General features: G+C 53.6%; 2 protein-coding genes across 5 annotated transcripts in view; one reads left to right on the top strand and one right to left on the bottom strand.

Annotated features, from left to right (window-relative positions):
- Nucleotides 1-724, bottom strand: part of MARK4 (microtubule affinity regulating kinase 4) — a 52328-nt gene extending 51604 nt beyond the window's left edge. For 2 of the 3 annotated variants that reach the window (XM_003316450.5, XM_512745.7), the window contains exon 1: nucleotides 356-724. In XM_003316450.5, coding sequence (XP_003316498.1) covers nucleotides 356-406 — 51 coding nt within the window. In that variant the 5' untranslated portion in view covers nucleotides 407-724. The remainder of the gene's footprint in view (nucleotides 1-355) is intronic. The other variant, XM_016936207.4, reaches the window with a different exon arrangement.
- Nucleotides 725-6559: 5835 nt separating this feature from the next.
- EXOC3L2 (exocyst complex component 3 like 2) overlaps nucleotides 6560-27641 on the top strand; it is a 32636-nt gene continuing 11554 nt past the window's right edge. For both annotated transcript variants that reach the window (XM_512744.9, XM_063800776.1), the window contains exons 1-8: nucleotides 6560-6646; nucleotides 12927-13465; nucleotides 17166-17799; nucleotides 20114-20225; nucleotides 23627-23728; nucleotides 23818-23918; nucleotides 24120-24230; nucleotides 26612-26747. In XM_512744.9, coding sequence (XP_512744.6) covers nucleotides 12943-13465; nucleotides 17166-17799; nucleotides 20114-20225; nucleotides 23627-23728; nucleotides 23818-23918; nucleotides 24120-24230; nucleotides 26612-26747 — 1719 coding nt within the window. In that variant the 5' untranslated portion in view covers nucleotides 6560-6646; nucleotides 12927-12942. The remainder of the gene's footprint in view (nucleotides 6647-12926; nucleotides 13466-17165; nucleotides 17800-20113; nucleotides 20226-23626; nucleotides 23729-23817; nucleotides 23919-24119; nucleotides 24231-26611; nucleotides 26748-27641) is intronic.

The following is a 27641-nucleotide window of genomic DNA, read 5'->3' as shown; positions in this document are numbered from 1 at the left end:
GCGAGGTGTCGGACGCGGACGGCCTGGAGGGGAAAGGGCTTAGCACAGGCAAGAGAAGGGAGGGGCTCCTGGAAGCAGGGGAGGGGGCTTCCTGGAGGGAACAGACCCGAGCGGAAGCGGTCTGCACGGGGACAAGAGAGGGGTCCCGAGAGAGGGGCGCCCCCAGGGGTCGGGCTGGGCTGGAAAAGGTGGGGAGGGTGGAGAGGCCTGGAAGTCCGGGAGGGGTCGAGAGGTGACGAGCCGGGTCGGGCCCAGGAAACGAGGGTAGGGGCCCGCGGGGCGAGGGGTACAACGGGGAGAAGGGTTTGGCGGCTGGACCCAGCCAGGGCTCCCCAAGGGGCCGGGCCCCACTCACCGTGTCCGAGTTCCGATCGTTGCCCGGGGCCAGCACCGTCCGCGAAGACATCTTCTCCGGGTCCCGGGGGGCAGGGGCGGCCGGGTGGGGGGGGCGGGGGTCCCAGGGTCCCCTCTCTTCCCCTCCCCCCCCGCCGGCCTGGGGACGCGAGCTCAAAAGCTGGACGCCGAGAACGCCCGGGTCCGCGCGGCGGGAGAGGGAGCAGGGCGGGGGAGGGGAAGGGACGCCGAGGGTCCTAGTGGCCCCGTGCAGCGGGGACCCCGGGCGCCATGGGGGCGGCGGGCAGGCGGGCGGGCGGGGGCCGCGGAGGGGGCGCGGAGCCGGCCCAGGCGGCGGCGGAGGGAGGCGGTGGAGGGGCTGGGGAGGGAGGAAGGGACGTCAGGGGGAGGGGCGGGCAGGGCGGGGCGCCGGGACCCCGCCCCCCGCCGCCGGCCCTTAAAGGCGCAGGCCCGGGCTGGTCCGGGGCGCCGGGGGCTCCGGGGGCGGAGGCGGGTCTGGGCGCGCCGGCGGGGAGCGTGTTCTCGCCCGAGACGAGAGGCGGACTGGAGAGGAGAGAAGGGGAGAGAGAGGCCGGGGCAGAGCGCCAGAGACGCAGAGAGAGAGATCGAGAGACGTAGAGATAGAGAGACACAAAGAGAGAGAGACGAGTTACAAAAGGGTGGAGAGAGAGGCGCAAGGAGATGAAGGAAGAGCCAGATGACAGAGAGAGAGACGCAGGGAGACAGAGACAGAGAGACCCAGAGACGCAGAGGGACAAAGACTGAGAGAGACCCCCCACACACACACACAGGGAGAGACAAAGAGGTACAGAGACGCAGAGATCTGTGAAGAGATGGAGATAAAGGGACTGAGCCAGAGAAGACCCCAGAAGCGCTGCCCACATTGTCCCTCCCCCTGGCCCATTCTCTCCCCAGTTGGCGGGGGTGGGGAGCGGGGGAAGCTCTCCCCTCGGAGGCCTAAGGGTGGGGTGGGTGAAGGGGATGGTGTGCGGGGCTTGGCCACTGCTGAGGGCTCAGTGACCTCCCTAGTCAGGCTGCCTCCACTCACCCACATAGCTCCAGACCCCCAGGTTGGGGCTGCAGCATCCACTCCTTTGCACCCCAGCTGGGGTGTGGGGACCCTCTCTGTCCACCTGTATGACCCGGGGCAAGCACTTGCCCTTTCTGGGCTTCACTTTCCCAGTTTGTAAAGTGAGAGGAAGAATCCGTGTGTTGCTCACTGGCAGGTGCGAAGGAACCCTGTGCAGGTATTCGCCTGCAGGGCACAGCCACTCCCCATGCGGGCAGGCTGAGACCAGAGAGGACAAGAGCCTCTCGGAGGCCACACAGCGCTGTGGGGACCATCCATGCTCTGTGGACCAGGGTGGGATGAAAGAAAGACAGGCATTACATAGTCTTGGCCTGGGAGTCACATGGTTTTGGGAAGGGGTCTGTGCCCTGCCTTCTTCTATCTGAGGCTTATTTTCCTGAGCCTCAGTTTCCCCTTCTAAAACAGCAGTGTGCTGGATCTGGCTGGAGCGAGCTGATTGTTATGTCTCAGGAATTTTGGAACTGGTTGTTAAACACAGCCATTATTAAAAATTAAATTATGCAAACATACAATTAAATTACATTAAAGGTACAAGTAATACATACTCATCACGTCCTAATTATCTTACTACATTTGCCATTATCTGTGATCTTGAGGTTACTTACGTCTATTGTAGCTGCACAGTAAAATTACTATATAATGGGGGGCAAAAATGCCATGTGATATCACCTTGGTAGCTTGAAATTAGCCACAGTGGGAATATTTACACCATGGAAATTGGCAAATGCTACAAATTAAGGCTCCACACCCCCACCTGCAGAGAGCTGGGGGTGTTTTGTTTTGCTTTGCTTTGTTTTGTTTTTGAGACAGGGTCTCACTGCATTACCCAGGCTAGAGTGCAGTGGCACGATTATGGCTCACCGCAGCCTGGACATCCCCGGCTCAAGCAATCCTCCCAGCTCAGCCCCACCAAGTCACTGGGACTACAGGTGTGCACCACCACGCCCAGCTAATTTTTTGTAGCCATATTGCCCAGGCTGATCTCCAACTCTCAGGCTCAGGCAATCCTCCCACTTCGGCCTCCTAAAGTGCTGGGACTACCCTGCACTCAGCCAAAAGCTGGTTGTGAAAGCACAGCACTGCTTGATACTATGAGCAACACAGACTCATGGCAGTTGCCCTTGTGCCAGGCTCTGAGCAGTTTCTCCTTTCTGCCACCCCAGGAGGTAGGGAGCATCTTTATCAATCCCATTTACAGATGAGGAAACAGAGGCCCAAGGAAGGGAGAAACGTCACACGCTGAAGGTCACACGGCAAATTAGTGGCAGGGCTACAATTTGAATCCAAGTGCTCCCAAGTTCCAGAACTTGGACCCTCTCTCAACCACTGTGGTTTCCTGTCGCCGAAAAATAATAGCAGCAACCTCAGGCTGCTACTATTTTTATTTGTCAATTTGTTTATATTTATTTGTTATTTTAATTTGTTACTGCTAACAAATAAATGAGAATCTTTGAGTAAAGTGCTTCACAGGGGACCAGATTCAAAATTCATATGTGGGGACATTATTATTACTATTTGGCAAATATGGCCCGAGGAGCCTCAGGGACAGTGGCAGAGAGGGTGGAGTTCCGGGGTAGTGTTCTAGACGTACTGTGATCCCAAGGACGCCGCAGGGTGAAAGTGGGGGTCTTGGGGGTAGGCTAGAGGGGCTGAGCGCCCCCAACCCGTTCCCTGCATTGGCGCTGAGAGCTGCAGTTCTACCGTGCACCACACGGGGGCAGCCGATCACCTCCCTACACGCGCCCCACACACTCCAGGGTCCACCCCTGCCCTCCCTTCCCCAACAGCGTCCCCACCCCATTTCCCAGATGTGGGGGGACTGAGGCTTACAGAGAGGGAGGCTGCAAAGTGGATGAACCTTGAAAACAGCATGTGGCCAGGCGCGGTGGCTCACGCCTGTAATCCCAGCACTTTGGGAGGCCGAGGCGGGCGGATCACGAGGTCAGGAGATCGAGACCACGGTGAAACCCCGTCTCTACTAAAAATACAAAAAATTAGCCGGGCGCGGTGGCGGGCGCCTGTAGTCCCAGCTACTCAGGAGGCTGAGGCAGGAGAATGGCGTGAACCCGGGAAGCGGAGCTGGCAGTGAGCTGAGATCACGCCACTGCACTCCAGCCTGGGCGGCAGAGTGAGAATCCGTCTCAAAAAAGAAAAAAGAAAACAGCATGTTTAGCGAAAGAAGTCAGACGCAAAAGACCACTTACTGTATGCTTCCATTCATATGAAATATTCAGAGTTGGCAAATCCATAGACAGAAAGTAGATTAATGGTTGCCAGGGGTTGGAGGCTGGGGAATGAGAAATGACTGCTGATGGGTACCAGGTTTCTTTTTGGGGTGATGAGAATGTTCTGGAATTAAATAGTGGTGACGCTTGCTGCAACCTTGTGAATATACTAAAACCTACCGGACTCTGTTTGAAAAGGGTGAATCTTACGTATGTGAATTGTATTTCCATAAAAAATAATAATAAATTTTAAAAAGGGGGCTGGACGCGGTGACTCACACCTGTAATCCCAGTACTTTGGGAGGCCAGAACGGGAGGATCACTTGAGCCAGGAGTTCGAGACCAGCCTGGGCAACATAGTGAGACCCTGTCTCTAAATTAAAATTAAAAAAATAATTTTTAAAAAGGAGGGGGACGGGCACGGTGGCTCACGCCTGTAATCCCAGCCCTTTGGGAGGCTGAGGCGGGCAGATCACGAGGTCAAGAGATCGAGATCATCCTGGCTAACACAGTGAAACTCTGTCACTACTAAAAAAAATACAAAAAATTAGCCGGGCGCTTGCAGGTGGCAAGCGCCTGCAGTCCCAGCTACTCGGGAGGCTGAGGCAGAAGAATTGCTTGAACCCAGGAGGCGGAGGTTGCAGTGAGCAGAGATCACGCCACTGCACTCCAGCCTGGCGACAGAGCAAGACTCCGTCTCTAAATAAATAAATAAATAAGGCGGGGTGGAAATCCTGCACGATCCCAGCACATGATGGGCCACTGCTGACCATGGGTCCACGGTGCAGAGGCCGAGCTGGGGGGCAAGGCCTGTTCCTCCGCCTCCCGACCTGGTCATCCAGCTAGCCCTTCCTCCACAACCTATGTCTGGTGAATTCATTCCTTCAGCTGGGGCATTCAGACCTTTGAATCTTAACCCTTGGATCCAGGAGGGAGCTGTGATCCCTAAGCCCAGCCCCCGATCCTAATGTTGACCCCAACCCTGATCCCCGCCTGGACTTTGCCTAGGCCAGTGATCACGCATCCCCCTCAGGCTGTGCCTGAGCACTTGAACACAGTTTATCTTATTTATTTATTTATTTATTTGTTTGTTTGTTTGAGATGGAGTCTCACTCTGTCTCACAGGCCGGAGTGCAGTGGCACAATCTCGGCTCACTGCAACCTCTGCCTCCTGGGTTCAATCGATTTCTTCCCTCTCAGCCTCCCGAGTAGCTGGGATTACAGGTATGCACCACCACACCTGGCTAATTTTTGTGTTTTTAGTAGAGGCAGGGTTTCATCAGCTTGGCCAGGCTGGTCTCAAACTTCTGACCTCAAGCGATCCACCCACCTTGGCCTCCCAAAGTGCTGGGATTATAGGCATAAGCCACGGCAAGCAGCCCAGTTTTATTTATTTAAAAAAAATTTTTTTTTCCTTAATTTTTGAGACAGGGTCTCTCTCTGTCACCCAGGCTGGAGCGCAGTGGCGAGATCATGGCTCACTGCAGCCTCCACCTCCCAGGATCAAGTGATCCTCCCACTTCAGCTCCCTTAGTAGCTAGGACTACAGTGTGCCACCACACTTGGCTAATTAAAAAAAATTTTTTTTTGTAGAGACGGGGTCTTGCTATATTATCAGGCTGGTCTTGATCTCCTGGGCTCAAGCAATCCCCCTGCCTTGGCTCCCAAAGTGCTGGAATTACAGGCATGAGCCACCACTCATGGCCCTAGCCTTTTAAAGTAACCCTGACTCTCATACCCAACCCCACCCAGCACCAGCTCCAGCCCCAGCCGTCACTTCACTTGGCATCCCAACTCTAGCAGGAAGTCCATCTCCAAACCCACTTCCAACCCTCAGCTTCATTTAAATTCATTTAAATCTTGACTACTGAGGGCCAGGCACGCAGCTAGGCTTATAAAGATGAACAGGATCAACAAAGTGAGCTTTGCTGAGTTTATCTGCAAGGAATCCAGTTGCATCTGATAATTTCAGATTGTAGAAGGTGCAATAAAGAAACTGACAGTCTGGGCACGGTGGCTCACGCCTGTAATCCCAGCACTTTGGGAAGCCGAGGCAGGAGGATGGCTTGAGGCCAGGAGTTTGAGACCAGCCTGGAGAACCTAATGATACCCGTGTCTCTACAAAAAATACAAAAATTAGCTGGGCATGGTGGCGCATGCCTGTAGTCCCAGCTACTCAGGAGGCTGAGGTGGGAGGATCTCTTGAGTCTGGAAGATCCAGGCTGCAGTAAGCTATTGTTACGCCACTGCACTCCAGCCTGGGCAACAGAACGAGACTCTGTCTCAGGAAAAAAAAAAAAAGAAAAATAAATTGACAAAGCAGAGTGACGACTCTGTGAGACGGGACAGTGGAGAACAGAGGAAGAGACGTGGGGCTGGAACTGGGATGATGAAAAGGAGGGCCTCATGCAGAGACCTGGGTACAGGGGCTTCTAGACAAAGAGAACCACAATTCCAAAGCCACTTCCAGTGCCCTCCTCCGTAGGTCCCCCTCCCCAGCCCCTGGGCCCAGCAAAACTTCCCTCCTGGTCTTCATCCCGTGGCAGGGAACTCTAGAGAGATGCGTGCCTGCCCCCCGGTTCTCACTCTAAGGCCTCGGGGCTTGCCCATGCTGGAGAGCAGCTCTGGGCTGGCGGCCAGCTTGGGGTGTCTCCCCGGGGCGCCCAGGATGGTGTTGTCACCTTGGGAGGCGTGAAGAGCATGCAGGCGTGGGCGGATTCCGGCCTGGAGCGGGGGTGAGGGTGGGGGCCCGGCTGTGGGCCTCGGCCTTCCCAGCCCAACCGCAGCCTGGCCTAAAAGGGCAGACAGATAATGAGTCCTTCCCGCCCCTGGCCCCAGAGAGGGAGGGGTTTCCTGACAGGAAATTGTCCTCCTCCGAGCACCCCCCCAACTCAGATCCAAGCTCTCAGCAGTCCTGGCTGAAGTAGCCTGGGGACAGGACAGCAGCGGGAACAGAAGGACGGGCAGGAGGACAGAGGTGAGTGTGCTGGGGACAGGGGGAAGGGGTCCCCCTTCCCCAGGGCAACTGGGAAAACAGTTGCCCTTAGTTGCACTGGACCAGAGCTGATGAGAACCTGTACCTTGAACCCAGCAGAGGCTGGGGGCAAAGAGAGAATCTGGGGCCTGACTCCAGGGGGGTGCTGGCGAGAAGGCAGAAAGGAGATGAAAATGAGAGGAGGGTGCAGGGGAGAATTTGAGGACTGGCGGGGTCCAGAAAGGGTGCAAGGGAGCATTGGAAACCTTGGTGCCACCAAAGGAGAAGAGAGATGAGATGACATTGGGTTGAATGTCCTGCGAGTCTGGGTGGGAAGACTGAGGCCAGGAAGGATTGAGTATTTGTTCTATCCCAAGAGATGGGGTCTCGGAGATGGGAGACAGGGACCAGGTGGGGATTGAGATCAAGCAGGAGAGACCGAGATCAGGTTGGGATTGGAGATGTGGATGAGCTTGCAGTGGTCTGGGCTGATGACAGGATTGTGTTTGGGGTCAAGGACTAGATTGGGGTTGCACTGGTTGGGGTTGGGCTTGGGGACATGCCATATAGAAAGACCGTTCTCTAATACAGACGCTGAGCGTTGGAGGTGATGGATTCCGCAAACCGAGGTCAGGGCCGCTGCAGAAGGTTAGGGACTCCAGGGAAAAGGCTGGCAGTGAGGAAGAGGAGGAGGGGCTCAAAGAGGGAAGCTCTGGTGGCCAAGACATCCTGCGGGCCTGAGAGGCTGGGGGCTTGAGGGATGCCTCGGAAGTGAGTCAGGGGCTGGGCACTGGGAGGCAGACAGAGGGTTGGAGGGGGCAGGATGTCAGCACCAGTTTGCAGAGGCGGGTGTTGGAGCCAGGAAGGGGAAAGACGTCGGAGACAGTTTTGGGAAAATGTTGCAGCCAGGTTTGGGGATGTTGGATCCAGTTTGGAGGCGATATTGAAGCCAGGTGGGGGAAAGTCAGATGTAGTCTGGGCAAGGTTGACTTCAATTGGAGGGAAATTCGAGCCTGAAATTTTGAGAGGAAGATGGAGACAGTTATGGGGTGGAGGGGGGATGATGGAGCCATTTTGGGATGAGGCATGTGGATGCCAGTTCAGAGGATGAAAGAGAAATCAAGGCTGGGTGTGGTGGCTCATGACTGTAATCCCAGCACTTTGGGAGGCTGGGGCAGGTGGATCGCTTGAACTCAGGAGTTGACCAGCCTGGGCAACAGGGCGAAACCTCATCTCTACTAAAAATACAAAAATTAGCCAGGTGTGGTGACTTGCACTTGTACTCCCAGCTACTTGGGAGGTTGAGGTGGGAGGATTGCTTGAGCCTGGGAAGCAGAGGTTGCAGTGAGCCGAGACCATGCCACTGCACTCCAACCTGGGTGACACAGTAAGACTGTCTAAAAAATAAAAGAGAAGGACAGAGTGCGGTGGCTCACACCTGTAATCCCAGCACTTTGGGAGGCTGAAACAGGCGGATCACAAGGTCAGGAGTTCCAGACCAGCCTGGCCAATACGGTGAAACCCCATCTGTACTAAAAATACAAAAATTAGCCAGGCGTGGTGGTGGGCACCTGTAGTCCCAGCTACTTGGGAGGCTGAGGCAGGAGAAATCGCTTGAACCCTAGAGGTGGAGGTGCAGTGAGCTGAAATCGCGCTATTGCACTCCAGCCTGGGTGACAGAGCGAGACTCCATCTGAAAAAATAAAATAAAATAGAAGAGAAATGAGTGCGCAAATAATGTGTGTGCATGGGGGAGTATCTATTGCACACAGCCATGGGGGCTCCAGGCAAGGGGTCGTCATGGTGACTGCCTCCTGTGGGGGCGGGGGCCCATGGAGACTGGAAGGAGGTCCGAGAGCGTTTCTAGGAACTGGAGGGTTGAGAAGCAGCAGCTCAGGGGTTGAAACAGGGAAAGAAAGAAGGGGCCTCCCCATCATGGAAAGGGGTGCTCTTACTCATAGCCTAGGCAACCCAGGCCTTTTGCACACCACCCTCTTCCCAGGCCTCCTGTCCACCCCCGCACGTCTGCATAATCCTGACCCTGTCCTGACTTGCTCAGAACCCTGTCGTGGTGACAAACAAGCTACAGGTCCAGCAATAGAAGAACAAGTGAACATCTGACCCTTTACACAATTCATACAGTGGAATATTACAAAGCACTTAAATGAACTGGAGCTGTATGGCTAGACATGGATAAATTCTCACAAGTTCATAATGTGAGCAAAAAAATAAATTTTAAAGCAAGTTGCAAGATACAAATAGTATGATACCATTTATAGAGAGTTTGAAACCATGTAGAACAGTATATTATTTCTGGATACAAGTCTATGGAGCATGGGATAAAAATCTACTTGGACGGGTAAACAGCACATTCACTCTGGATGCTGGATTCCTTAAGAGAAGGCCAGAGTGAGTGGGACCAGGAGAGGTGGCAGGAGGAGGCTGCACGCATTTTTTTTTTTTTTTTTTTTTTTGAGATGGAGTTTCGCTCTGTTGCCTAGGCTGGAGTGCAGTGGCACAGTCTGGGCTCACTGCAGCATCCGCCTCCTGGGTTCAAGTGATTCTCCTGCCTCAACCTCCCAAGTAGCTAGGACTACAGGCACCCGCCACCACACCCAGCTAATTTTTGTGTTTTTAGTAGAGGCAGGGTTTCACCATGTTTGCCAGGCTTGTCTCGAACTCCTGACCTCAGGTGATCCTCCCTCCTTGGCCTCCCAAAGTGCTGGGATTATAGGCGTGAGCCACTGCGCCTGGCTTGTTCTTTAAAACAAAAATCAGGGCAGTGGACGGTGGCTCACGCCTATAATTCTAGCACTTTGGGAGGCCGAGGAGGGAGGATTGCTTGAGGTCAGGAGCAGGAGTTCCAGACCAGCATGGGCAATATAGCGAGACCCCATCTATAACAAAAAATTAAACAATAAAATTAGCAGGATGTCCCCGTTGCTTGGGAGGCTGAGGTGGGAGGATCGCTTGAGCCCAGGAGTTCGAGGCTGCAGCCAGCCATGATCACGCCTCTGCATTCCAGCCTGGGCAACAGAGTGAGATCCTGTCTCTAAAGACAAAAGCAACAACAAAAACCTGAACTAAGAGAGCAAATGATTGTGTGAGCTGTGGCTAGGATTGTAGGCACAGAAGTGTTTATTAAGCTTGTCTTGTGTACTTTTCCGAATGTTTGAACTATTTCATTGTTTTAAAAAGCACCTATCTGTGGCTCTGCAGGGCTCTTGGAAGAAAGCCTGTCCCTTATCAAGGAACTTAAAGCCCTGCGTGGCCTGCTCCCTAGTAACCTCTTCCAGCTCAACTCACCCTCCTCCTCCCCACACAAGGAATGAACTGTCTTGCCACTTTCCTTCCTTCATTTCCTGTTTAGCACCCATTCCCTGAGTGTCTGCCCTGTGCTGGGAGCTGGGTACACAGTGGTGACTGAGACAGCCCCAGCCCTGTCCTGCTGAGGTTTGCAGTCCAGTAAGGGACACAGATCTGTCCCCAGACAGGGATGACCCAGAGCAGGCAGAGGTGAGGTGTGGGAACCCAGGGACTGTGGGAGCCTGAGGGTCACAGAGGGCTTCCTGGAGGAGGGGGCATGGGGCTGAGTCCTGAAGCGTGAGTCCTGAAGTCCTGACTGGAGCATGGAGAACAGGCGTCTATGTAGAAGCACCAGCAGATGCTGAAACCTGGAGGTTCCTGGGGTAAGGAGGAGGCTACAGGACAGCACTAGTGATGTGTGCAGCTGCCAGAGCATGAAGGCTGTGGCGAGAGGCCTCAGCTTTGTCCTGAAGATACTAGGGAGCCATGGAAGGCTTAGGAGATGGAGAAGAGCAGGTTTGTGCTTTTTCTTTTCTTTTCTTTTCTTCTTTTTTTTTGAGATGGAGTCTTGCTCTATCGCCCAGGCTGGAGTGCAGTGGCGCCATCTCGGCTCACTGCAATCTCCGCCTTCCGGGTTCATGCCATTCTCCTGCCTCAGCCTCCCGAGTATCTGGGGCTATAGGCGCCTGCCACTGCACCCAGCTAATTTTTTGTATTTTTAGTAGAGACGAGGTTTCACCGTGATCTCGATTTCCTGACCTCGTGATCCGCCTGCCTCGGCCTCCCAAAGTGCTGGGATTACAGGCGTGAGCCACTGCACCCGGCCTGGTTTGAGCTTTTTCAAGGTCCTCAAAGGTGGACTGGAGGTGCCAAGACTAGAGGCTGGGGACCAGGGAGGAGGCCAGGGCAGGGAAGTGGGCAAGGGTTCCGCTTGGGGTAGGGGCTATGGGAAGGGAGTGAAAGGAGGGAGCGCAGACTGAAGAGAGGCTTAGGAGATGGAATGGGCAGGACTCAGGAAGCTGTAATGGCAGGGATGGGGGCTGCCCTGGCCACTGCTGTGTCCCTAACGCCTGCACAGGGCTGGGCTCATGGCAAATACCTAGTAAGTTGTTTTGTTTTGTTTTGTTTTGTTTTGTTTTTTGAGACTGAGTCTTGCTCTATTGCCCAGGCCAGAATGCGGTGGTGTGATCTCAGCTCACCGCGACTTCTGCCTCCTGGGTTCAAACAATTCTCCTGCCTCAGCCTCCCGAGTAGCTGGGATTACAGGTGCGTGCCACCACGCCCAGCTAATTTTTTTATTTTTTTATTTTTAGTAGAGATGGGGTTTCACCATGTTGGCCAAGCTGGTCTCGAACTCCTGACCTCAGGTGATCTGCCTGCCTCCACCTCCCAAAGTGCTGGGATTACAGGCATGAGCGACCACGCCTGGCCTTAAGCCATTTTAAAAGCATACAATTAAGTGGCACTTAATGCATTCACAGTGTTGTACAACCATCACCTTTATCTAGTTCCAGAGTGTCTTCCTTTCCCCAAAAGGAAACCCTGCATCCATTAGCAGCCACTCGCCATTCCCCGTTCTCTCCAGTCCTATTGTCAGTCTCCTTTCTGTCTCTAAGGATTTGCCTAGAGACCTGCGAGGTGATTTGCACCTGTAATCCCAGCACTTTGGGAGGCAGAAGTGGGTAGATCCCTTGAGGCCAGGAGTTTGAGACCAGCCTGGGCAACATAGCAAGACCCTGTCTCAATTAATTAATTAATTAATTAATTAAGTGGGCATGGTGGTGCACACCTGTAGTCCCAGCTGCTGAGGAGGCTGAGGTACGAGGATCATTTGAGCCCAGGAGTTTCAGGCTGCAGTGAACTATGATGGGGCCATTGCACTCCAGCCTGGGTGACAGGGTGAGTCCCAGTCTCAAAAAAAAAAAAAAAAAAAAAAATTAGGCTTTGCCTATTCTAGACATTTCCCAATAAGTTTTTGCTGAAGAGATGAATGAGGGAGAGATGACAAGGGTACAAATCAAACGGGAGAAATGAAGGGGATGAGGGGGTGTAGGCAGGTGCTCAGGAGTCTGCCCTGGACGTCTGGGTGGATGGTAGGGCCTGAGTCCCCATATCATCTTTGCCCTTGACTGACTGTGTCATCTTGGGAGGGAGCCTTCCCCTCTCTCAGCCTGTTTCTCCACGGAGTAGGAGGATCAACTTAAGATAGAGAATATTCCAGGCCAGCAGAGGTGGCTCACGCTTGTAATCCCAGCACTTTGGGAGGCTGAAGTAGGTGGATCGCCTGAGTCAGGAGTTCAAGACCAGCCTGGCCAACATGGTGAAACCACGTATCTACTAAAAATATAAAACTTAGCCTTGTGTGGTGGCACGCGCCTGTAGTCCCAGCTACTCCGGAGGCTGAGGCAGGAGACTTGCTTGAACCTGGGAGGCAGAGGTTGCAGTGAGCCGAGATTGTGCCACTGCACTCCAGCCTGGGTGACAGAGTGAGTGAGACTCCATCTCAAAAAAAAAAAAAAAAAAGAGGCAAGGCGCAGTGGCTCACGCCTGTAATCCCAGCACTTTGGGAGGCCGAGGCAGGTGGATCACAAAGTCAGGCAATCGAGACCATCTTGGCTCACACAGTGAAACCCCGTCTCTACTAAAAATACAAAAGTTAGCCGGGCGTGGTGGCGGGCGCCTGTAGTCCCAGCTACTCAGGAGGCTGAGGCAGGAGAATGGCGTGAACCAGGGAGGCGGAGCTTGCAGTGAGCTGAGATCGTGCCACTGCACTCCAGCCTGGGCGACAGAGCGAGACCCTGTCCCAAAAAAAAAAAAAAAAAGGCCCCATCTTATAAGCTTGTGCAGATCAAGGGCTTATTAAGTGCTCAGGCAAGTGTCTGGTACGCTCACCCCAAAATGCTCGGTACACAGAGGCACCGTCATCCACACCACCATTGTCATCACCATCGCCCATGGTCATTATTTTTTTCCCCAGGTCCCCACCTGTCAAAATGCCTATCCTGAAGAATCTGGGAGTGTCAGACCCTAAGGTGCCCCGGGCGGGGACCCTGCCCCTGAGGTCCTCTCGGAACCCCTTTGAAGAAGTTTCAGGGCTGGAGGAAGAAGAGGCCGGGGAGCTGGGGTCCCTCCCCAATGGAACATCTTGTCGCCGCCGCGCCACCCTGGAGAAGCTTGCGGGCCTGGCCCCCTTCCGGCTGGGCTGGGCCCCGGGCCGGCGGGCAGGCAGCCCTGGGGATGGGCAGCCCCGCTCTTTCTTGGGCCGTGTGCTGGTACCAGGGATACGCAGGAGCTCAGCAGATTTTGGCCTCCTGGCCCGGCTGCATGGGACCCGAGCCCACGGCGACGAGGAGGCAGCGGGGGAGGCTGCCCGGAGACTGGCCTTCCTGAGACTGGGGCGTGGATCCAAGCCCCAGCGTGCGTCCCTGGCTGAGAGAGTGGTGCCTGCAGGCGAGGCAGCTCCAGAGCCCCCACCCAAGGTCCCAGAGCCCCCAAAGATGAAGGAGCCATTGTCAGGTGAGTCCAGAGCCCTGACCCTGTCCTGGGAGAATCCCAGTGCCCATGTCCATCCCCAGCCCTGGTGGTCCCAGGCTTCATACTTAAGCCCATCCCAGCTACCACCTGTGACCCCGACCTGCAATTCACATGTCTAACTCACATCTCCCACCTCCACGCCAGCTCCAGCCCGTTACCACTGCAGTCCTAATCCCTGTCGTCAACCTTTCTCTTCAGTGCCACCTGTTAATATATGCCCACCCTCAATCTTTGCCTCCTCCACCTGCCGTCTTCAGCCCTACTCCCATGTCTAAAGCCAAGGGAATACCTGATTTTGGTCCCATCTCTCCCCCTTCTCTTTCTATCCCCAATTTCTTCAATTTCTTTATTTTATTTATTTTATTATTATTATTTTTTTGCCTCTGTCGCCCAGGCTGGAGTGCAGTGGCGCAATCTTGGCTCACTGCAACCTCTGCCTCTGGGGTTCAAACAATTCTCCTGCCTCAGCCTCCCGAGTAGCTGATATTACAGGCATGTGCCACCTGGATAATTTTTGTATTTTAGTAGAGATAAGGTTTCATCATGTTGGCCAGGCTGGTCTCAAACTCCTGACCTCAAGTGATCTGCCTGCCTCGTCCTCCTAAAATGTTGGGATTACAGGCTTGAGCCACGGCGTGTGGCCAATTTCTCCTTTTTATGAGGACACCACTCACATGGGATTCGGGTCTGCCCTGTGATCTCACTTTAATTTGATTGCCTCTGTAAAGACCCTATTTCCAAATCAGGTGACATTCTGATGTACTGGGGTGAAGACTTCACATATCTTTTTTTTTTCCCTGGGGGGACGTAATTCAATCCCTAACACCACCCTGTCTTCATCCTCAGTCCCCATTCCTACTCCAAGCCCCAGTGTCTTCCTCAGTGCCTTTTCTGTTCTCACCCCACACTTATTCCAAGCCCACCATCAGTCTCTATCTGAGACACATCCGTATGCTTCTCGTACAGCTCATCCTTTCCTCCAAATGCCATCTAATTTTGGAGACAAGGTCTCGCTCTATCACTCAGGCTGGAGGCTAGAGTGCAGTGGTGCAATCATGGCTCTCTGCAGCCCTGACCTCCTGGGCTCAAGCAATCCTCCCACCTTAGCCACCAGAGTAGCTGGGACTACAGGCACACACGATCACACCTGGCTAATTTTCACATTTTTTCTAGAGATGGGGGTCTTGCTATGTTGCTCAAGTTGGTCTTGAACTCCTGGCTTCAAGTGATCCTCCTGCCTCAGCTTCTCAAAGTGCTGGAATGACAGGCATGAGCCACTGCGCCTGGCCTAAACGCCATCTTTAATGTCATTGTCTATGTCCAACACCATGGCAACCCCCAACTGGTCCAGCCCCGTTTCATCTCCCATTCTTCCCCATGTTCACCTTCCACCCTTTTAAACTCTTTTGGTCTCACTCTTAACCCCCAACCCCAGGCCCCTCTCAGCACCCACCTTCCACCCATTTCCCTCTGGCGACCTCCTTTTTTTTTTTTTTTCCTTTGAGACAGGGTCTCACTCTGTTGCCCAGGCTAGAGTGCAATGGTACAATCTCAGCTCACTGCAACCTCCACTTCCTGGGTTCAAGCGATTCTCCTGTCTCAACCTCCTGAGTAGCTGGGATTACAGGCATGCATCACCATCTACGCCTGGCTAAATTTTTTTTGTATTTTTCGTAGAGATGGGGTTTTGCCATGTTGGCCAGGCTGGTCTCGAACTCCTGATCTCAGGTGATCCACCCGCCTCAGCCTCCCAAAGTGCTGGGATTACAAGCATGAGTCACCGCACCTGGCCATCAACCTCCTTATTCAGTCCTATTTGAGTTCCTAGTTCTTCCTCAGCCCCCAGTTTCAATTCCAACTCCAAACGCAACCTCCTCTTCATCCCTAATCTATCTTCACCCCCTATCCTGAGTCCCAGTCCTAAACCCCCATCCCCAACCTCCATTTTCAGTTCCATCCATGTTCCTATTCCCAAGCCCAACTCACTTCCACAATTCATCTTCAAACTCACATCAATCTTTTTTTTTTTTTTTTTTTTTTTGAGATGGAGTCTAGCTCTGTCATCCAGGCTGGAGTGCAATGGCAAGATCTCAGTTCATTGCAGCCTTCGCCGCCTGGGTTCAAGCAATTCTCCTGTCTCAGCCTCCTGAGTAGCTGGGACTACAGGAATGCACCACCATGCCTGGCTAATTTTTGTATTTTTAGTAGAGACCAGGTTTCACCATATTGGTCAGTCTGGTCTTGAACTCCTGACCTCAGGTGATCCGCCCACCTTCCAAAGTGCTAGGAGTACAGGCGTGAGCCACCGCACCCGGCCTTCACATCAATCTTTATGTCCTTTCCATCCTCAGCTTTCACCTACATTCCCCTCCCCCACCTCTCCAACCTCATCCCTACCCAGACCCCAATGTCATTCTTGCCTCTTTCCCATTTCTGTCCAGACTCCCACCTGACCTCATCCTAACCCTAAACTCCCTCATCCCAACCCCCACCTTCACCCCATCCTCACCTCTGGCCCTATCCCCATCCGTGTCCCAATCCCCATCTTAATTCACCGCCACCCCCAACCCTGCCTTTATCTCTGCTCTCGTGCCTGAGCCCTGCTTTTAGCCCCGAGGCCCGAACTGCTCCAGGGCTGGGGACCTCAGGAGAGCCTCTTCTGTCCTCTGATGCCCTCCACGTTCTGGCCAGAGGCTATTTCAGCCCCAGCTCCCTGGGGACTGGGAGGGCACTGGAGGGAGGTGAGGAGGGGGTGACTAGAGCCCCGCCTTCTGGAAACGGATGGGCAGAAATAGCGCTGGCCAGGAAATAGTTTCTCTGCCAGGGAGGAAGTGGAGGGGGGTGGAGGTGTCGAGGGTAACCCTGGGCTGCCAGGACCCTCCTTCAGCCTCAGAGGCCTTCCAGCCCCACGACTCCCCTTTCTCGAGGCAGTCTGAACTCATCAGAGGGCCAGATCAGCCCACAGCCATCCCCACCCCAAAAAGACCCCATCAGTGGTCCCATATCCTCTCCCCATCTCCAAGCCACCACCCTGCCCCTCCTACTCCCACCGGCTGCCTCCATCTCTCTCCCCCTTACGTGGCTCCTCTCTCAACCCTCTCGCCTCCTCCGACCCCTCCTCCATTTTTCCGCCCTGCAACCTCCCCAGATCCCTTCCTCAGTCACAGGCATTTTTCTTTTCCCTCTCTCTATTTTTTATTTATTTATTTTTGAGATAGAGTCTCGCTCAACATGTTGCCCAGGCTGGGGTGCAGTGGCGCGATCTCGGCTCACTGCAACCTCTGCCTTCCGGGTTCAAGCGATTCTCCTGCCTCTCGAGTAGCTGGGATTATAGGTGTACGCCACTACGCCTGGCTAATTTTTGTATTTTTAGTAGAGACGAGGTTTTGCCATGTTGGCCAGGCTGGTCTTGAACTCCTGACCTCAAGTGATCCGCCGGCCTCGGCCTCCCAAAGTGCTAGGATTACAAGCATGAGCCCCTCACCCTGACCCCTCCCCTACATCCTTCACTCAACATCCTTCTTTCTTGCTCTTCTCCGGGCTCTTCTCTGCCCCCACACTTTCCGGCCTCCTGTAACCCTTTTCCCCTCATCTCTCTCCCCTTCCTAAGCACCCCCAACCCCGCGTCCGGCATCGCCCTCCTCCCCCCGCGCACTGCTGACCTCCCGCTTTGCTCCCGCAGTGCTGGAGATCCTGAGCCTGATCCAGCAGCGCGAACTAGCGCGTGCGGACGAGCACATCCTGGAGCTAGAGGCCGAGGAGCTGGCGCCGTCGAGGGGCGGCGCGCCTGGGCCTCCCAAGGCCGAGGGCGCTGGCGGGGGCCGCCGGGCGCGGGACGTGGCGCTGCTGTACGAGGCCCTGCAGCGCGAGCTGTGGGCGCTGGTGCGCGAGACGCTGGCGGGCCCCGGGCCGGGAGCGTGCGCCGGGGCGGGCGCGGTGGCGCAGCTGGGCCAGGTGCTGGTACAGGAGGAGGCGGCCGACGGGCGTCGGGGGCCCGGGGCGGCCCGCAAACTGCGCGCACGCTGGGCCGAAGCCGTGGCGCGCGCGGCCCGGGAGCGCCTAGAGGCAGCGGCTCCCGGGGCGCCCGGGGGCCTGGCCGGGCAGCTGGAGGCGCTGCGGGCGCGGCTGCTGGAGGATATGGCCGTGGTGCGGGGCCGACTGGCGCCCGCCTACCCCGCCGGCCTGGGCGCCTTCGGCGTCTACCTGCGCGGCTACCACGGGGCCCTGGCCGAGTGGCTGGGGGCCTCCGCCCGTCGCAGGCTGCCGCTGGCCGACCGCTACGCGCTGCTGCACTGGCACAATCAGGTCTACCCCAGGTGAGCTGGACTCAGTTGCCCAAGGTCACGTGAAACCCTCAGCCCTACCCCCTAGCACTGGCTTCTTCAGACCTTAAGGACCTTGGGACAGCTGACCCTACAGTTCTAGCACTTTAACACCATTAACCCATCCAGTCGTCAGCACCGCTGACAGTTACAATCCTAGACTCTCACTGCTACCGAGGCTTCCGGTTCCAGCACCTTAGTACCATGGACGCTTGCAGTCCTAGAAGAAGAGCTCCGGCACCACTGTGGTCCAAGAACCTCAGCGCTCTGTCGACACTTACACTCTAGATCGCCTCGCTGTCCACCCTTCCAGTCCCCGAATCTTAGCACCATTGATTCCTCTAGTCCTAGAACCTTCGCGTTGCTACTTTTCCGTTCCTAAAATCTCAACACCATTCATTCTTCTAGACCTACATACAACCTTAGCATCATCGACAGTTACACTCCTAGCATCTAAGTAACACTGATGCTTCCAGTCTTAGAATCCTAGCATTCCCACCCTTTCAGACCTAGAACCTATTGGCACCATTGACTCTTCCAGTTCTACAATTTTAGCACTATCGACAGTTTCAATCCTAGTAGCTCAGCACGGTGGGCCCACCAGTCCAAGAACCTGGGCTTCATGACACTTACGCTACTAGAATCTTAGCTGTTCACCCTTCCAGTCTTAGAGTTTTAGCACTGTTGACCATTCCTTCCTAGAACCATAGCCCCACTGACCCTTCACCTTAATACAATGACACTTAGAATTCTAGAATCCTACACTGCTTTCTCTTTAGAGCCTAGGGCATTAGTACTGTTGACGTTTCCAATCTTAGAACTTAGAATGTATGGCGCAACCATAGAAGCTTAGTACCAATGAAGCTTTGAATCCTAAACCTTAGCCTCATTCCCTCTTTTGGTCTTAGAACCTCAACACTGTTGATCCTTCTAGTTTTAGGACTTTATTTATTTATTTATTTATTTTGAGACGGAGTCTTGCTCTGTCGCCCAAGCTGGAGTGCAGTGCTGCAATCTCTGCCAACTGCAACCTCCGCCTCCCGGGTTCAAGTGATTCTCCTGCCTCAGCCTCCCGAGTAGCTGGGATTACAGGCGCCCACCATCATGCACACCTAATTTCTGTATTTTTAGTAGAGACGGGGTTTCACCATGTTGGCCAGGCTGGTCTTGAACTCCTAACCTCAGGTGATCCACTTGCCTCGAACTCCCAAAGTGTTGGGATTACACGCATGAGCCACTGTGCCCGGCCTAATTTTTTTGTATTTTTAGCAGAGGCGGGGTTTTACCATGTTGGCCAGGCTGGTGTCGAACTCCTGACCTCAAGTGATCCACCCACCTTGGCCTCCCAAAGTGCTTCGATTACAGGTGTGAGCCACCACGCCCAGGCCAGTTTTAGGACTTGAGTGCTGTTTGCCCCTTGAATTCTATAAGGGTAGCGCCCAGAACCTCAGTACCATGGTCCCTCTCAGTCCTAGAATCTTATTACTGTTGAGCCTTTGTGTCCTAAAACATACCCATTCTTGTGGCCGGGGGATGGACTATGGTGATTAGCCACCTCCAGGTCACCTGTCTACCCCAGAGAAAAGGGAGTTAGCCACATCCAAGCCACACGTTGGACAGTGAAGGGGGTGGGTGGTTCTTCCAACAAAATCAGGATGCTGTCACTGGAAGACTGGGAAGGCAACAGATACCCACATTGACCACATAGATCTCATTTGGGAATGTATGTCAATAATGCTCTCATGTTATCTGTAAGGGATGGAGGCAGGATAGGGAGTCCGGAAAGCTTCCTAAAGTGGTGGGAACTGGGTTTGGTCCAATTCGTAGGGCGATGGTGTTTATAATTGAAAGGATGCCATGAGCCCAAGTCTGGGGTGTTTGGGGGTGGATATTGATGATATCACATAGCTCCAGGCATGTAAGCTCGTAGAAGGTGGGGAGAGAGGGCTGGACTGGGGAAGCCTCCAAGGCCAGGTAAGGCAGCAGGGCCTCAGAGCATAGGTGCAAAGGGAACTTCTGTCTGGTGAAATGGATCATGGGTGAAGCCTTGCATGTCAGATCTTCAAGCCTGGACTTGACCCCTAAATATCATGCCGGGACACCATCCATCAGGGAGCTGACTCAGAGAGCTGGAGCCGGGGAAGCAACAATTCCAAAGACTTCCTCTGAGGGATGAGCAGAGACGACTTAGAGAGAGGAAAGGAGTGGCCCAGGGTCACAGAAACAGTGGGTAGGAGGGTGTGGGGAAGGTTCCAACTGCCCAGCCCCACTTTTCACAGACCTCCTTTTCTCTCACCCCCATCCCCAGAGAGGTCCTAGGGCTGGTGGACATGGCCGCCCTGGAGAATGGGGAGCTGGGGCCCCTTCTCTCCCCTGGCACCCTGCGGGGTTTGGAGGATGAATGCGTCACAGATGTTAAGGTACCTGGAACTTTGCATTTTGGAAGCGGGAGGTGCTGTGGAGGGAGGGGGTCACAGTGGGCTTGGGAAGCCTGTCCCCTCCACCTTTCACTCTTTCCAACTCCCTTTTCCCTTTACGAACTTCTGAGTTCTGTCCATGTGCCATAGACACAAAGGCCGCTGTACAGAGACACTTGGTAAAGGTTCAGTATATCTGGACACTTCAAACCTTAGAGTACAAGAAAGTTAGTCACAGAACTACAGCTCACAGGCCCAAAGACTCACAGAAGTATAGCATCAAAGATTTTTTTTTTTTTTTTTGAGGCAGGGTCTCGCTCTGTTGCCAGGCTGGAGCATTGACCTCCTGGACTCAAGCGATCCTCCTGCCTCAGCCTCTCCAGTAGCTGGGACCATAGGCACGTGCCATCAGGCCTGGCTGACAAAGATCTTCACATATAAGCAGGGCTGGTAATAAACATGGTTAATTACTGAACCTGCACAGACACCGCTGAGCAGAATGGCCCAGCCATGCACGCCCTCCCCGGCTACAGTGATGTTTGCTGTCTCAATTCCAGTCTTACTTCCAGCCACAGAAATCAGTCAATGCTACTTAAGAGCCTAGAACCATAGAAAAGAGATCTGGATCCTTAAACTCATCGAATTGAGGATTATACTTTTTTATTTTTTTAATTACAGATGTCTCCCTCTTTTGCCCAGGCTGGAGTGCAGTGGCATGATTACAGCTCACTACAGCCTCGAACTCCTGGGTTCAAGGGATCTTCCCACCTCAGCCTCCTGAGTAGCTGGGATTACAGGCACACACCACCATGCCTGGATAATTAAAAAAAAAAATTTTTGCAGAGACAGGGTCTTGCCATTTTGCCCAGGCTAGTCTCAAAATCCTGGCCTCAAGTGATCCTCCAGCCTCAGCCTTCCAAAGCTCTAGGAGTATAAGCATGAGTCACCCCAGCCGAGACAACACATTTGATCAGAGAATCAGAGATGTGAGAACCTTTGCAGCCCAGCCTTTGGAGTTCTTGAAACACAGAATCTGAGAATCTTAAACTAACTGTTTGGCAGAACCTGAGAGCAGAGTCTTGGGACCAAAAGACAATAAAACATAGACCCTTGGCCGGGCGCGGTGGCTCACACCTGTAATCCCAGCACTTTGGGAGGCTGAGGTGGGAGGATTTCTTGAGGCCAGGAGTTCAAGACCAGCCTGGACAACATAGCAAGACTGTCTCTGTTTTAAAAGTTTTGTGGCCGGGCACAGTGGCTCACGCCTGTAATCCCAGCACTTTGGGAGGCCGAGGCGGGTGGATCACGAGGTCAGGAGATTGAGACCATCCTGGCTAACACGGTGAAACCCCATCTCTACTAAAAATACAAAAAATTAGCCGGGCATGGTGGCGGGTGCCTATAGTCCCAGCTACTCTGGAGGCTGAGGCAGGAGAATGGCGTGAACCCGGGAGACGGAGCTTGAAGTGAGCCGAGATCGCACCACTGCACTCCAGCCTGGGCGACAGAGCGAGACTCCATCTCAAAAACAAAACAAAACAAAACAAAACAAAACAAAAATGTTTTGTAAAACATTTTAAAAGTTAGCTGGGTGTGGTGGCACGTGCCTGTAGTCTCAGCTACTCAAGAATCTGAGGCGGGAGGATTGAGTCCAGGAGTGTGAGGCCGCAGGGAGCCATGATGGCACCACTGCACACCAGCCTGGGGGACAGGCAAGACGCGGCCTCTAAAGAAAAACAATATTTAATATAAATAATACTTCATACATATCATAATATGTAATAATAGGATTTATATTTAATATAAATATTAAATATACATTATTTATGTATACATATTAACATATAAATGTGTATATTATAAATAACACACAATAATATATTATATTATAGCTTTATTTATAATGTACACATGTGTACATTAATGTACATATATATATATATATTTTGAGACGGAGTTTCACTCTTGTTGCCTAGGCTGGAGTGCAGTGGCACAAACTCGGCTCACCGCAACCTCCTCCTCCCGGGTTCAAGTGATTGTCCTGCCTCAGCCTCCCAAGTAGCTGGGATTACAGGCATGCACCACCATGCCCGGCTAATTTTGTATTTTTAGTAGAAAAGGGGTTTCTACATGTTGTTCAGGCTGGTCTTGAACTCCCAACCTCAGGTGATCTGCCCATCTTGGCCTCCCAAAGTGCTGGGATTACAGGCATGAGCCACCGCACCTGGTCACATGTATCTATATTATTTATAATATATTATTTATAATATGTATTATTGATTTCTATTTAATATTTATATGTTAACATAGATTACATATTTCATGTACTATAGTATATAATACATACTAATTATTAATATATAAATAACATATGAATTATTAATATATACATTATATAGCTTATACTAATATTTAATATATAAATATATTACATATATAACATATATTTAATACATAAATATATGTATATATTTAATTATACACACACATACGTGCACACACACACAATTAAGCCCTTGCTTAGTAGATGGAGGAAGCTTAAAACCATGGACTAATTTTATTTTATCTATTTATTTATTATTTTTTAATTTATTTTTTTGAGATGGAGTCTCACTCTGTCGCCCAGGCTGGAGTGCAGTGGCATGATCTCGGCTCACTGCAAGCTCCGCCTCCCGGGTTCATGCCATTCCCCTGCCTCAGCCTCCTGAGTAGCTGGGACTACAGGCGCCCACCACCACGCCCGGCTAATTTTTTGTATTTTTAGTGGAGACGGGGTTTCACCGTGTTAGCCAGGATGGTCTCCATCTCCTGACCTCGTGATCCACCCGCCTCGACCTCCCAAAGTGCTGGGATTACAGGCGTGAGCCACCGCGCCCAGCCTATTTTATTTTTATTTTTGAGTTGGAGTCTCACCCTGTTGCCCAGGCGGGAGTGCAATGGCATGATCTCCACTCACTGCAACCTCTGTCTCCCAGGTTGAAGCAATTCTCCTGCCTCTGCCTCCTGAGTAGCTGGGATTACAGACAGGCACCACCACGCCCAGCTAATTTTTGTATTTTTAGTAGAGACGGGGTTTCTCCATGTTGGCCAGGCTGGTCTTGAACTGTTGACCTTAGGTGATCCGCCAACCTCAGCCTCCCAAAGAGATTACATGCGTGAGCCATCGCGCTTGGCCAAACCACAGACTTTTAATATGAAGTTCCAAACCACAGAGTTAGGAGTGGGAAGGGCTGCAGAAGTTTTCTGGCTCAGCCTCCCTCCCCAGCATCACCTTGACAAGCTCATAGGTAGAATCCAGAACTGCTTGGGGTTAAGGGCTAGGGGATTGTGGTGGGAGAAAGAGATTAAAAAAAGACCTCCAGGCCGCCCCCAACTCCTGCCTGTCTCCCCTCTCCCTACTGTAGGCTCAGACCCGGGCTGCCCTTCTCCGTGTGCTGCAGGAGGACGAAGAGCACTGGGGGAGCCTGGAGGACCAGTCCAGCAGCCTGGCCCAGGATGTGTGTGAGGTAGGAGGTGGAGGGAGGCTGGGGGATGGGCTGGATGGAAAGTGGGACCTTGCCCCTCCTCACCTCTTCTTGTCGCCTGGACCTCGCAGCTGCTGGAAGAGCACACAGAGCGAGCACCCCGCATCAGCCAGGAGTTTGGGGAGCGGATGGCCCACTGCTGCCTAGGCGGGCTGGCAGAGTTCCTGCAGAGGTAGGGGAACCTGGGAGCACAGGTTAGCTCTGCTGGGGGTTGGGCATCACGGCCTGGGATCCAATAGAGAGAGGAGAGATGAGAGGAAATCACCTGAGGACAGGTAGAGTGCCACCGCAGGGATGGTGGCTTTGGCAGGCTGGGTGCCCACGAGGGACCCTGACCCAGTGGCGCCCTATCTGTCCCCTTTCCTCCCACCAGCTTCCAGCAGCGCGTGGAGCGATTCCATGAGAACCCAGCAGTCCGGGAGATGCTACCTGACACCTATATCAGCAAGACCATCGCCCTGGTCAACTGCGGCCCCCCACTGAGGTGAGGGCATCCATGGTGTGATGGAGGGAGGACCAATCCAAGGTGGAAGCTGACCTGGGATGCCCGGATCCTGGGTGGGGATTGCAGAACTGACTCAGGGGAGTCTGAGCATGGGACCTTAGATGCATAAAATCTGGGAGTCCTTGAAACAGCCATAGCACCACAGAGCATCCGAAGATTGGAGTGTTCGAATTACAGAAACCTAGACGCCGGACTCAAGACTCTAAGAATGACAGATTTTGGCTGGGCGCAGTGGCTCATGCCTGTAATCCCAGCACTTTGGGAGGCCGAGGCAGGCGGGTCACGAGGTCAGGAGATCGAGACCATCCTGGCTAACACGGTGAAACCCCGTCTCTACTAAAAAATACAAAAAAAATTAGCCGGGCATGGTGGCGGGCGCCTGTAGTCCCAGCTACTCGGGAGGCTGAGGCAGGAGAATGGCGTGAACCTGGGAGGCGGAGCTTGCAGTGAGCTGAGATCGCGCCACTACACTCCAGCCTGGGCGTCAGAGCGAGACTCCGTCTCAAAAAAAAAAAAAAAAAAAAAAAAAGAGAGATGGGAGTCAGCTGGGCACGGTGGCTCACACCTGTAATCCCAGCACTTTGGGAGGCCGAGGCGGGCAGTTCATCTCAGGTCAGGAGTTCAAGACCAGCCTGGTCAACATGGTGAAACCCCATCTCTAAAAAAATACAAAAATTAGCTGGGCATGATGGCAGGTGCCTGTAATCCCAGCTACTCAGGAGGCTGAGGCAGGAGAATCGCTTGAACCTGGGAGGTGGAGGTTGCAGTGAGCCGAGATCCCGTCACTGCACTGCAGCCTGGGTGACAGAGCGAGACTCCATCTCAAAAAAAAGAAAATAAAAGAGATGGAGGTCTCTCTATGTCGCCCAGGCTGGTCTCGGACTCCCAGGCTCAAGTGATGCTCCTGCATCAGCTTCCCAAAATGCTGGCATTACAAGCATGAGCCACTGCGCCTGGCCATTCCCATTTCCTATCATTGTAGCAGTCTGTGTTCTTCCATTGCTGAATGGAGAACAGTCTGGACCAAGCACTTTCTGCCTAAATCACAAACACTGGGCGCTTGACCCAGCAGATCCTCTAGGAATGCACCCTTCAGAGGCCAAAAGCTCATGGGATATGACATATGTGCAGGGTTCCTCCCTGGAAAAAATGGAACCAACTGTCCATCTATCGAGGGCCAGTTAAATAAATGATAGGACAGCTAAGCAGTGGAATCCAGTTCAGATGTTAAAAAGGAGCGTGAGAACTCTTCATGCCCTAACGGAAAAGTCTCCAAGCTGTTGAAGGAAAGGGCAGAAGTGGGTATACTATTCTACCATTTGTATTACAAATAATAATAATCATAATAAATGGCCGGGGCAGGATGCAGTGGCCCATGCCTATAATCCCACACTTTGGGAGGCCAAGGTGGGCGGATCTCTTGAGGCCAGGAGTTCAAGACCAGCCTGACCAACATGGTGAAAACCTGTCTCTACTAAAAATACAAAAATTAGCCAGGTGTGGTGGCAGGTGCCTGTAGTCTCAGCTACTTGGGAGACTGAGGCAGGAGAATCACTTGAACCTGGGAGGTGGAGGTTGCAATGAGCCGAGATCGCGCCACTGCGCTCCAGCCTGGGCAACAAGAGCAAAACTGTGTCTCAAAAAAAAAAAAAAAAAGAGAAGAGTAAGGGTACAGTTTCAGAGCTGTAGACCATTAGAACCCCAGACTTGGCTGGGTGCGGCAGCTCACGCCTGTAATCCCAGCACTTTGGGAGGCCAAGGCAGGTGGATCACAAGCTCAGGAGATCAAGACCATCCTGGCTAACACGGTGAAACCCCATCTCTACTAAAAATACAAAAAATTAGCTGGGTGTGGTGGTGGGCGCCTGTAGTCCCAGCTACCCGGAAGGCCGAGGCAGGAGAATGGCATGAACCTGGGAGGCGGAGCTTACAGTGAGCCGAGATGGCGCCACTGCACTCCAGCCTGGGTGACAGAGCAAGACTCTGTCTCAAAAAAAAAAAAAGAACCACAGATTTTTAGAATGGAGGCCTCCACACTCTCACCCAGAAAGCACCAAGAGAAACTGAGACCCGAAGACACAGAGACCCCCTTCCCTCCCCCAATATACCCTAGACCTCCTAGCCATCCCTCAGCCCCCCAACATCCATGAGTCCCCTGACATCCCCAGACACCCCCAATCCCCAGACACCCCCAACCTGTCAAGCATCCCCTGACCCCTCTCCAGAGTCCCTGACCTTTCTCAGCCCCCCATCTGACCTGTCACCCCTGTGCCCCTCTGATCTACCTAAGGGAAGACAGGTCTAGGCAGTTGGGCTGAGATGTTGGGGTCCCTCAGTTTTGGCTCTGTTGATCCCCACAGAGCTCTGGCCGAGCGCCTGGCCCGGGTGGGGCCCCCAGAAAGCGAGCCGGCCCGGGAAGCATCTGCTAGTGCTCTGGACCATGTGACCCGGCTCTGCCACCGTGTCGTGGCCGACCTGCTGTTCCAGGAGCTGCAGGTGAGTGAGGTGGGAGGCCAGGGTTGGGGCCCATGCCAGGACAGGGAAGCGCTGCCCCCCACCATCCTCCAGTTCCTTTTAGCCCATGGCTCAGTGTTTGGGAAGCAGACAGGGGCGGGGGGCAGGGGCAGTCAAGGCCATGCCTGGGCTGTTGGTGGAGTGGAGAGGGTGCACCCACCGGGATAACAGAGGGCCATCAGCAGGAGGGGGCTTGAGGTTTGGATGGAGCCCCTCCCCACTGAGGTCCCCCAGATCCCTGCTCAGGCTCTCCTAGACCCCAGAGCCCCATACACCCATCTCCTGGTCCTCGTGCCCGCCCTATAGGGGTTCGGTGCAAAGGTGGGTGAGTGAATGTGGTAGGGGGGTGGGAGCACTGAGGAGAGAGACTGCAGGGGGAGTGTGTTCCTGGCCGTAACACAAGCTCAACCCATGTTATACAGTGGAACACTCCCCTTCTCTCTGCTCAGAATCCTCCCACAACTCCCAGCTCACGCAGAGCAAATGCCAAAATCCCACTGTAGCCCCCACAACCCGGCACAATCAGCCCCTTCCCTCACTACTCTCCTTCTCAGACCTCATCTCCTGCCCCTGCCCGCCACCCTCCCCCCACTCCTGGCTCTCCCACTAATCCCACTCCAGCCACGCCAGCCCCCTTGCTGTCTCTTAACCCAGCAGGTACATTCCTGCCTCAGGGCCTTTGCACTTGCCCTTCCCTCTGCCTGGAATGCTCTCCCTCTCACAGCCACATAGCTGCCTCTCACACCTCTTTCAAGTCTTGTTTTGTTTTGAGACAGTCTCCCTGTGTCGCCCAGGCTGGAGTGGAATGGCACAATCTCAGCTCACTGCAACCTCTGCCTCCCAGGTTCAAGCGATTTTCCTGCCTCAGCCTCCCTA

Source organism: Pan troglodytes, chromosome 20, assembly GCF_028858775.2.
Source record: "Pan troglodytes isolate AG18354 chromosome 20, NHGRI_mPanTro3-v2.0_pri, whole genome shotgun sequence".
Lineage (NCBI taxonomy): Eukaryota > Metazoa > Chordata > Mammalia > Primates > Hominidae > Pan > Pan troglodytes.
Note: the sequence above shows the minus strand (reverse complement) of the source record. Positions and strands in the feature narration are given on the sequence as shown.